Source organism: Bubalus kerabau, chromosome 4 (assembly GCF_029407905.1).
Source record: "Bubalus kerabau isolate K-KA32 ecotype Philippines breed swamp buffalo chromosome 4, PCC_UOA_SB_1v2, whole genome shotgun sequence".
Taxonomy (NCBI): Eukaryota; Metazoa; Chordata; class Mammalia; order Artiodactyla; family Bovidae; genus Bubalus; species Bubalus kerabau.
The window spans coordinates 37,524,698-37,535,742 of record NC_073627.1 but is presented as its reverse complement, the minus strand read 5'-3'; the positions used below and the strand labels follow the sequence as shown (position 1 = coordinate 37,535,742).

General features: G+C 52.2%; 1 protein-coding gene across 3 annotated transcripts; it reads left to right on the top strand.

Annotated features, from left to right (window-relative positions):
* Positions 1-2,757: 2,757 nt before the first annotated feature.
* Positions 2,758-10,636, top strand: BCL6B (BCL6B transcription repressor). 3 transcript variants are annotated; one of them, XM_055576729.1, is made up of 9 exons: positions 2,758-2,872; positions 3,419-3,609; positions 3,847-4,068; positions 4,179-4,523; positions 4,784-4,908; positions 5,661-5,825; positions 5,906-6,036; positions 6,151-6,288; positions 8,928-10,636. In XM_055576729.1, exons 2-9 carry the CDS (start codon positions 3,431-3,433, stop codon positions 8,943-8,945), a joined length of 1,323 nt encoding a protein of 440 aa, XP_055432704.1. In that variant the 5' UTR covers positions 2,758-2,872; positions 3,419-3,430; the 3' UTR covers positions 8,946-10,636. The 3 variants fall into 3 exon arrangements, with proteins under 3 accessions (XP_055432704.1, XP_055432702.1, XP_055432705.1); XM_055576727.1 differs by lacking the exon at positions 8,928-10,636 and adding an exon at positions 6,691-8,764 and having other exon boundaries at positions 2,759-2,872; XM_055576730.1 differs by lacking the exons at positions 5,661-5,825; positions 8,928-10,636 and adding an exon at positions 6,691-8,764 and having other exon boundaries at positions 2,759-2,872.
* Positions 10,637-11,045: the final 409 nt, after the last annotated feature.

Below are 11,045 nucleotides of genomic sequence, written 5' to 3'. Positions count from 1 at the left end.
TATCATAGTCCAAATTAAGTGAACCCTAAAATTGATCTCACATCATGATCTACCACTCAGCTTCAACAAATGCAACAAGCAGTGGCAAAACACCCCAAAATAAGGACACCGCAAAACTGTAGTCTCCTACCCTCAGCCCTCACCTTGTTTTTCCCCCTGGAAAAAGCCTCCTGGCTCTCATGCATACATAGAAATATCTCCCTCCTCAAAGTAAGCTTGCACAACATTCAAATATAAAACCTTGCTCCCCGGCAAGGACCCACAATCACAGAAGGCCTTCAAACTTGCACAACATTCAAATATAAAGCCTGGCTCCCCAGCAAAGACCCACAATCACAGAAGGCCTTCAAACTTGCTCCCAGGTTCCTATTATGTTACACCTCAAGCTAATAAAAGCCCCAAATTGAATTTCATGCCCCCCCAAATATAATCTGAACCTCAAATTTTATCTGGTACCCCCATCAGACTATACCCTAAAACCACCATGATTACTGTACTTGAAATCAGATTGTCCACATACACCAATGACTATGAATACCCTAAACCAAATTTTCATCCATCTCCGAAGAACCTAGCTGACTGTGGGTGTAAGAATCCCAGAACTAATATAGCTTCAAAATTAGCTCCATGAAAGTGTTAGTCACTCAGTCGTGCCCAGCTCTTTGCAATCCCATGGACTAAAGCCCACCAGGCTCCTCTGTCCATGCGATTTTCCAGCCAAGGATACTGGAGTGGGTTGCTATTTCCTTCTCCATGGGATCTTCCCGACCCAGGGAGTAAACCCAGGTCTCCTACATTGCAGGCAGATTCTTTACTGACTGAACCACCGGGAAGCCCAAGGTCAGCTCCATACCTCAGACTTACTACTGACCCTCAACCCTGAATGCAGCCCTCAGGGCCCAGAATGATCACAGTAACTCAACACCCCACATCTGACAGATAGACCAGATAACAATAAAAGTAACTCCACCCTGATACCAAAGGAGCTGCAGGTCTAACTCCCACCTCCAACTGGGCAGAGACCAAAGTAACCCTCATTTGCAGAAGCCACCACACCATCTCGAATTCCTAGTTCCCCATTCCCAATGTCTCAGCAGTTCTTTCCTGCACCCAAATAAAGACATCCTCAGTTCTGAAGAGGGCCCAGGTCTCTATAAGCAGCTTCACGGATTATGGCCAGTCATTACTGGGCAATTGTAGACGTTCCTGAGCCCAAATGCAAGGCAGCTAGACTCAGCTCTGGCCCCCGTTATCCAAATGAACCTCATCTCCGTTCTCCAAATGAACCTCATCTTCCCAAACAAAATACGAGGGTGTGACCCGTGCCTATCTCCCAGATCAGGGACTTAAATTGGGGTTATCAGCCCCTTCTGCCCTCTCTCGTTACCCTGAGACCCTCCCTTTCCTCTTCTGTTGGTTCAGTGTATCTAACTTTTACATTCAGTTCAGTCGCTCAGTCGTGTCCGACTCTTTGCGACCCCATGAATCGCAGCACGCCAGGCCTCCCTGTCCATCACCAACTCCCGGAGTTTACTCAAACTCATGTCCATCGAGTCGGTGACGCCATCCAGCCATTACATTAACGTTCACTAAAAAAAAAAAAAAAAAAAAATCACCTCTAAATATAGATAATAGCATCTAGGTTAATAAGAATCCTGGGCTCCCAGGACTCAGAACCCTGGCTCTTCGTCTCACTCATTTCTCTGGTTCCCAAAGCCCGCGGATTTCTCACCCCAGGCAGGAACCCCAGGTTCAGAGGGAAGTCCCCTCTGTCGCCTAACTCTCCCTCCCTCCGCCCAACCCTAGTCCCCTGGACAAAGTAAATGCGAGCAAAGAAGGGGAGAATGACCGCCCAGACCTAAATGATCCTGCGCCCCCGGATGAATGGACCCCCAGCCGAGTGGAGACGAAGGGCGCGGCGAGGCTAGTGCTCTTCCGCCCCCTCGTGGAAGGAGCCGAACATTGCCTAGCTTCGCCTGCTTGCCGCGCTGGACCGCGGCGTCCCGCCAGCCTCTAAGCGTCGCCGACGGGCGGGTGCTCAAGGCCCTAAAGAGCTGGGACTGGGGGAGGGCGAGCAGGCTTTGGGCGGGAATCTGCCTCTCTGGATCCCTAAAAGGATTGAGAAGAGCGTCGGGAGCGAAAAGTTCGGACCCTAGGTCTCTTGAGCGTCTCTCGGCCGCCACCCGGGGCTTTCCCCACCTCCTCGAGGGGAAGCAGCTGGCGGAGCCGTCCGGTCGCAGGACAATGAAAGGAAACGAACTAGAAATCATATCCGCCCCCTCCCTATCGCGCCCGGTCAGAGCCCCTCTTTTGCAGGCTCCGCTAGAGAAGTCTGTTGAATGACCACACCCTCCCTGTCTGAGACCCCACGGGAGCCCACTGTCTCCTCCCCAAACCCGGTGTTTCTTTGGGCTCCCCTCAATCTTCCTTAATACCGTACATTGCAGGCGCAGGGGTTTGCTGTATTCCCTCTCCTGTAAGAGGCTCCTTTCTAAAGCCAACACATAAATTTTCGCTGTCCCGGGTCCCCCGACGACCTAAGTCACCCAACGACTTAGTCACCCATGTTTCCCATCTCAACATCCCCAACCTCCTCCCCAATACCAATGTCCCACCCTCGGTTCCACTTTCAGTGGCCCAAGACCCCTTACGTTACGACCACCCAAGCGTTTCCGAGGTCCCGCCCTGGAGCCGGAGACCCCGCCCCGGGTTCGCCATCTGGAGAGCGAGGAAGGAAGGATACAGACCCAGGCGTTCACCCCACCTCCACCCCCGCCCCCGACATCCCGGCCAGATAAAGGAGCCGAGGCCAAGAGGGGAGAGAGACCCCGCCCCCCTTGAGAAGAGAAGCTGAAGCCCCTGCAGGACGGGGGTAAGAACCAGAGACTGAGGGAGGCAGACTCCTGGGTCCCTTAAGAGGGTTGGGGCTTGTTGATGGTAGGAAGACCGAGGCCCAGAAATTGGGCTAAACTAGGGATCCAGGACTAGAGAGTGGAATTTCGTGGTTCGGGGAAGGGAGCTTCGATTGGGATATGGAGGGATGAGGACCACAGGTCGTCTGGGGTCTCCAGGCAGGATCGTACACCTGAGACCAGGCTCGCGGTGAGGCAGAGGGGAAATGGGGATACTAGAAGGGCATTGGGAGTCTAAGTAAGGGCGCTGCAGACTGGATTCCCAACGCTTGCCATCGACGCAGCGGTGTGGGACACTTCAACTCGCTCCAAGCGCTGTGGAATCTTAGAGGAGGAAATCGGTCGATACTGAGGTTGAGGGCTGACAGAACGAGATGAATTAAGTAAAACTGTGTGAGCCGGGGCCGGGGACTTTCCCCTGCACCTCAGGAGGAAGAGGCAAACTGCGGAAGGGAAGGCGTCTTGGGACGACAAGGATCCCTGAGCCCTTTCCTTGGCACCCGCAGGCCTCCGTCGCTATGGGTTCCACCGCTACCCCGGAGGGAGCGCTGGGCTACGTCCGCGAGTTTACTCGCCACTCCTCCGACGTGCTCGGCAACCTAAATGAGCTGCGCCTGCGCGGGATCCTCACTGACGTCACGCTGCTGGTTGGCGGGCAACCCCTTCGAGCTCACAAGGCAGTTCTTATTGCCTGCAGGTTCGAGGGGTGGTTCATGAAGGGGGGTGGGACCAAATAGGAAAGGGGCGGGGCTATAAGGTCTTTGGGAGGACACGGAAGCCAAGCCTTCCACAAACAGGAGGCGGAGCGACAGGGAATTGAGGGAGGGGTGAGAGTTAGGGAGGCGGGGCTTCTTATAGGAGCGGGGCTTTCGACAGGGTAGAGTTCCCCCTTGGTTCCCCAGCCCCTAACCCGACATATCTTCCCTCTCTCCAGTGGCTTCTTCTATTCAATTTTCCGAGGCCGTGCAGGAGTGGGGGTAGACATGCTCTCCCTGCCCGGGGGCCCCGAAGCCGGGGGCTTCGCTCCCCTTCTGGACTTCATGTACACTTCGCGCCTACGTCTCTCTCCGGCCACCGCACCAGCAGTCCTCGCGGCCGCCACGTACTTGCAGATGGAGCATGTGGTCCAGGCATGCCACCGCTTCATCCAGGCCAGGTGAGGGAGCCCCAACTTGGTGTTCCTCGTGGGTGAAATGGCATCCCAGGTGTCAAGGGCAGAGGCCAAGATTAGGAAATAGCACTAATGTCCATCGCACTTTTTCTCAGCTATGAACCTTTGGGCATATCTCTGCGGCCCCTGGAGGCAGAACCCCCCACGCCGCCAACGGCCCCTCCGCCAGGCAGTCCCAGGCGCTCGGAAGGGCACCCTGACCCACCTACTGAGTCTCGCAGCTGCAGTCAAAGGCCCCCCAGTCCACACAGCCCAGACCCCAAGGCCTGCAACTGGAAAAAATACAAGTTCATCATACTGAACTCTCAGGCCTCCCAAGCAGGGAGCCTGGCGAGGGAGAGTTCTGGTCAACTTTGCTCCCAGGCCCGGCTCCCCAGTGGAGATGAGGCTTCCAGCAGCAGCAGCAGTGAAGAAGGACCCATTTCCAGTCCCCAGAGCAGGTACAGAAACTGGAAACCACCCCATCCCACCCCAACCCCAGAATTCGTAGCAGTAGCCTCAGCTCAAGAGGCACAACCGTTGGGCCTGGGTGATCAGTAACAGGAAGTGAGGGAGTGGGCTTCACCTTAGGGAGCTGGCCAGAGGCCAGGCTTACTTGCTGAGGTGCGCCCTTGGCAATACAACTGGATAGGGCACATTGGTCAATAACCCACCATATGATGTCTCCTAATCATTTTTCTGGGCCTTGACATCTGCCTAGGCTTTCTCCAACTGCTGCCACTCTACAGTTCAAATGTGAGGCTCCAGTCAGTACCCCCCATCAGCTCACACCCCAGGCTCCAGAGACCACTGGGTCACCTTCTGGGAGGGCTCATCCACCACCAGGTAAGAGCCTCTCCTTCTACCCCCTTGGCTTTTCTCCTGTGGCTCCTCAAGGCCAGTTGGGGCCAAAAGACCTCAGGGAAGGCCTAGTCCATTTTCAAATTAGAATCACCTAGAGAGTGTTTTTAAATCGCATTGTGCAGGTCACACCCCATAGATCGGAATGTCTGCAAGTGGAAGCCAGGCATCAGTATTTTTTTAAAGCTTCCAATGAGCAGCAGTGTTTGGGAACTTCTGGCGTGTTCCCATCCAGGGCTGAGTGGTCAGCCCAGGGCTGGCAAAGCCTCTCTGGCAACCTGTCATCCAGGGTGGTGCAAGAGAGAAGAGAGGGGGGACTCCCTGGTGGTCCAGTGGCTAAAACTTCATGCTCCCAATGCAGAGGGCCTGGGTTCAATCCCTGGTCAAAGAACTTGATCCCACATGCCTCCACTAAGACTGATGCAGCCAAAGAAATAAATATTTTAAAATTAAAAAAAAAAAAAGAGAGAGAGTGAGAGAGAAAGAGAAACTTCCACCCATAAGTAGGGGCCTCCACCTCCTACCACCACTATTGGAGTGATTAGCAGAATACTCTCAAATTATACAGACATAGAGACAGATCCTGGCTTGTCCTCTCAAATAACCGTGTGGCCCAGAGCAGGTCAAATGAGCCTCAGCAGCCTTAACAGTAAATTGGGGGCAAAACAAAACAAAACCTATTACCCTGTAGTCTGAGAATTCACTGGTATTGTTGTCATGACTCACCCCCTCCCCAGGAGGTGAATTTTTCAGCTGCCAGAACTGTGAGGCTGTGGCTGGGTGCTCATCGGGGCTGGACCCCGTGGCTTCTGGGGATGAGGACAAGCCCTACAAGTGTCAGCTCTGCCGGTCTGCCTTCCGCTATAAGGGCAACCTGGCCAGTCACCGCACGGTGCACACAGGTAGGGGAGGAGCAAGGAGAGGACCCTGGCCTTGGTGCCCACTGCTATTCTCCTTGACCTCCCTTCCTCCCCGCCTCCAGGGGAAAAGCCCTACCACTGCTCCATCTGCGGAGCCCGCTTTAACCGGCCGGCTAACCTGAAAACGCATAGCCGCATCCATTCGGGAGAGAAGCCCTATAAGTGCGAGACATGCGGCTCGCGCTTTGTACAGGTACGACAGTTTCAGAGCCTGATCGCAGACAAATTTGCGAGAGGGCGAGGTGGGCCGAATGGGGAGGGCTCCGTCCCTCCCAGGGGCGCGGTCTGAGATTCCCTCCTTTCCCAGGTAGCGCATCTGCGCGCGCACGTGCTGATCCACACCGGGGAGAAGCCCTATCCTTGCCCCACCTGCGGGACTCGCTTCCGCCACCTACAGACCCTCAAGAGTCACGTTCGCATCCATACCGGAGAGAAGCCTTACCACGTGAGTACCCGACCTGGCCTAGCCCAAAGCCTTGGAATTACCTCCTGTTTACCGACGGGCGGGGCTCTGAAAGGAGCGGGCCTGGAGGCCTTTAGATCGAGGCTAGGTGGGCGGTGTCCTTGTGAGGAAGGGGTGGGGCCGAAGGTAGGGGTGGCAGGTATAGAAGTTAGGCTCCTGGAGGGGGCGCAGTCCTGGAGAGGAGGTGACAGGTGGAAAAACGCTTTGCTGAAGGGGGCCTCCTAGGCCTTCCCCTGAGGATTTGGGAGGATGTGGGGACTCAAGAGGCTTCCCTATATCCCCAAGAGCTTCTCTCAGGTGGAGTGCTGGGCGGTTCTCCCTCGCTCAACATCTAAAAGGTGGTCGTGGGTGGGGAAGAGACCTGACCCGGCTGTCATCTTACAGTGCGACCCCTGCGGTCTGCATTTCCGGCACAAGAGTCAACTTCGGCTACATCTGCGCCAGAAACACGGAGCTGCTACCAACACCAAAGTGCACTACCACATTCTAGGGGGGTCCTAGCCGAGTGCCGCCCCGGCCCCACTCCCTTCCCGGAAGACGGAAAGCTGCGGCTCACGCCTGGGTTCGCTGCCAGGCTTGGGCGTGGGGGTGTGCGAGGCCCCTGGATATCAGCGACGGCCACCACCTTTAATTTCTTACTGCGGGGATCAGGGGTGGGAGATCCTGGCCTGATCTGCCTCTGTTTTGCTGGTCAAAACCTCTTCCCCGCAATCGATATTGTTTCTGAGCAGAGAACAAGCTAGGAGCTGGAGCGGAGAGACTGGAAGCCTGATTTCCTTAAGGAATCAGGCCTCCACCTGCAGCCCCCGTCTCATTTGATTTATCTGTAAATATAATTTATTGAGGCTTCTGGGTGGCACCAGGGCCTTCATACTAGTGCATTTCCCATGTCCCTCTTCTACAAGTGTGATCAAAAGTGACCTGAAACTCAGAATGTGAGGTCACAGCTCTGCTGGCAGAGATTAGCACTTGGCTGCCTCCTTTGGCTTGAGTGTTTTATATTATTATTGTCTAACTTTTATCTTTTCCCACTTGCTCGTTGGTTTGTTTAAAATGGAGAAAAGAGTTCCCTGTGCCCTGCCCCTTCAATTCTAGGTCTGGAACCTTTATTTGTTCTAGGGCAGCTCTGGGAACATGTGGGTTTGTGGAATTGGGTCAGGAACCCTCTCAAATATTCTGAATATTGTAGGTTTTCTAGCAGGCTAGCACTGGATATAGACTTTTTCTGTTCTTCAAAGAACCTATGATGAAGTGGAGGTAATACATACCTCCTGGAGGCAGTACATACCTCCTGGAGGCAGTGGGTGTGGGGCCTTTGTCAGTCCTGGAAATTGGGGGATGATTTGAGAGGCTTTCTCTTAGGCCCCTGACTGTCCTATTAGTCTGGCCACCTAGGTTTGGCTCCATGGTAGTTTTGGCTATCTGATAGAACTCACCCAGGAGCTTGAGCTGAGCCCACAGTCCTCCCTCTAGGGCCTGTTCTTAGCACGAAGTTGATCCCTCTATGCAGGAGAGATCTGCAATTCCATATCAGAAATGATGCAATCTTTTCGGAGTCTTCCCAGTCTCTTAAGAATGCTATGACCTAGGGGAGAATTATCTTGAGTAAAGACTATGACCTTTCCTTTACTGCAGAGCCATCTGGGTTAGAATGTTCCCTGGGGGTTCTACATGAGATGACCTTTTCTTCCTTTGGTAGGTATTTGGACATCTTCTGGCAAGTGTCCAGATTTCAGAGATTTCTTTGCCTCTAGAAGTCACAGGTGCTTGGTAACTTTCTTACCTTAGAAAAGCTGAGTCTGTGACCTGGTCTTCCCGTCACTACATTCCTGTCTGGAACCAGTGAAAGCACTAGAACCTTCCACGGGACAGAAAAGGGGCTGAGTTCCATTATGGATTTGCTATAGTTGGGATTATGATCGAGATTAGTGTTGGGATTAAAGCTTTAAAAGACTGACTGATGGACCATCTAGTTGACCAAGTCTCCCGTAGGATTAAGAGGTTGTTTGAGGGACACAGTCTCTGATTTAGGCCAAGTAGGTAGAAAGTTAGAAATGGGTTGTCTCTTAACTGTGTGGAGTGTCTGGAATGTTAGGTGATACTCTGAAGTATTACAGTCCTGCCCCTGTTGCTCTGGGGCCTGTTCGTTTAGGGACATGTGGTAGAGGGTAAGAAGCACTTTGAATTTGTGGGATGGAGCTTCCTCAAGACAGGTCAGTCCTAGTGGCTGTCACTTGGGGACTGATTAGAAAGCTACTCTTTTCCCTCTTTCCCTCTTAACCTCAGTGCAGAATTGAAGGAGGGAGGGAAAGCAGAGGAAAGAGTTGAGAAGAAACTATATATATATATATATATATTTTTAAGCAGATTGGATGGGCAGGTGGAGAGTGCCAGGGGGTGGAGATGTTAGATCTTGCAAGATCAGAATCATGGAATAAAGAAGCCTCTCTGTGCTGCTTGTTGTGTCCTGGGTTCTTGTCTGTGGCGATCTGGGGACTGGGGAAAGAGGGTTCTTCCTCATGGATACCATCTTGGATTTTGTGCCCATCCCACTGTCCCATCCATTTTAAGCAGCCCTTGTTCTCCCCTTCCCTGCCCTTGCCTTCCGGCTCATTGTGTAGGAACCAGTGACTTCATGAAGTCTCTCCGGAGCCACCTGCATCCTGCTGCTCTGAAGTCACTTCCTGCCTTGAGATGTGGAGGTAGCAGGGAGAAACCAGGAAGCCACAAATAATACCAAGATGCTGGGGGATGCATCTGTGCAGGGGAACTTGATGCTTGGGACACCCCCTACCACCATGGACAATGGATAGGACTTGGGTCCCCTAAGGACAACAGATGCTAGAGGTGGCGGTGAGAAGACCATGTGGTTAGAGCCAGTGTGCCAGCACTACCCGTCCCCCAGCAGTGATTTCTTGGAATCCATCCAGTGCCTAGTACTCAATTCTCTTCAACCCTTTCTCTTGTCCTGTGTGTCTTGGATGCACAGCTTGTTCTGCCCAGAGGGTGAAGGGTCACTAATTCTGATAAATTACCTCCCTCTTGGACTTAAAATTCCTCATCTGTGAAATAAGTCCATTAACATGGAAGGAATAATTTCCTCCCAACATTTATAGTTTGTGGTTGTGTGTCTCAGTCTTTTAAAACCCATGACATGGGTTAGATGTTTTTTAAGCACAAAACAAACTAAAGGAAAACCTCCCTTCCCCTCCCTCTATGGCTTATCCCCTGTTTAAAATAAGACCCGCTAATATTACTTATCTCCTGCTTCATGTGCATGCTAAGTCACTTCAATCATGTCTGACTGTTTGTGACCCCATGGACTATAACCCACCAGACTCCTCTGTCCACAGGAGAGACTGGGATTCTCCAGGAAAGAATACTGGAGTAGACTGCCATGCCCTCCTCTAGGGGATCTTCCTGACCCAGAGATCTAACCCACATCTCTTACATCTCCTGCACTGGCAGGCAAGTTCTTTACCACTAACACCACCTGAGAAGCCCAAGGCATTTTAGTGTATAGATTTTCTAATTCAACCCCCTGACAACCTAAAAGTAGGAATTATTATTAACCTCAGTTTACAAGTAGGGAAACCAACTGAGATATTCAGTATCTTGGCCAAGTTAGTAAGTGATGAAGCCAGGACTGGAACTACAATTTGATTCTACAGACTGTGCTCTTAACTATTATGTTATATAGCCATACCAACTTCTACATCTTTGATATAGTCCTTACCGGTCAAAGTTCTGCTCCACTTACAAAAAAAGAGAGAGAGAGAGAAAGAAAAAAACTTTTTGGGTATGACTTTTTATTTCCCACATATAAAAAAGTATAAGGCTCAATATGCTTTTTAAAATTACACAGCCGCCCTCCCCACCCCAGCCCCACTTGTCTGACCCCTTGAGCTCAGATTTCAAGGTCAGTGTTTTAAGGAGCTTGAAGCCAAATCATTAGTGCTACATAAGGTTGGAGGAACTGGGTACTGGTTGGGAAGGAAGGGCTGATTGTACCAGTGGTCATGGCTTGTCTCTTTAGTCTATCCCATTATGGGATCGAAAAATGTGGTTAGGAAGTGGTTGTTACCAGAGGGCAGAGGGAAAGTTTCCAGCCCCACTGGAGACGGGTGCTGGTGGGGCTGAGTGAGTTCACAGATGCACTTCCTCTGCCCAGTTATTTTTGGTCTCTATGATCTGTAGGTTTCCTGTTAGTGGGAACAGAAGAGACAGGAACAAGTTCCCATTACAGAAATATATGCCAGGAATCCAACAGCCCATTCTCTTTCCTTGGCCTCTGAACCCTCTCCGGGATCCAGGCATCTAGATTTAATCTTATCTTATAATCGCTCTACGCCCCCCACCCCCGCCCCGCGTTTCAACTCCTGGACCCCTAATTAAATATGTTTTCCTCTCCTGAACCAGCTTACCCACTACTAACCCCCACGGACTCCTTACGTGCGCATCTCTGCAGAAATCCGGTCAAATTAGCCCGCTAGGTGGACACGAGACCGAAGCTGCAGCAGAGCACACCCCTGGGTCACGTGGACCCAACTATTTGGCCTCCGAAAGTCCCCTCTGCACGCATGCGCCCCATTCGTTGCCCAGTACAAGACAGGTTCTAAACTCCGCCCCGCCCCTCTGGCTCCGCCCCCTGATGAGGAGTCCCGCGTCCTTATTGGTGAGCTTCGGACAGGGATGCAGACCCTGGCTGGCCAGGTGCTAACATTTCAATGATAAAATAG

Excerpts from the sequence above, each read along its gene's own strand:
- BCL6B (XM_055576727.1), top strand. The coding sequence starts at position 3,431 with ATGGGTTCCACCGCTACCCCGGAGGGAGCGCTGGGCTACGTCCGCGAG. Across the intron at positions 3,610-3,846 it reads GCAGTTCTTATTGCCTGCAG|TGGCTTCTTCTATTCAATTT; the intron begins GTTCGAGGGGTG and ends CCCTCTCTCCAG. Across the intron at positions 4,909-5,660 it reads GAGGGCTCATCCACCACCAG|GAGGTGAATTTTTCAGCTGC; the intron begins GTAAGAGCCTCT and ends CCCCCTCCCCAG.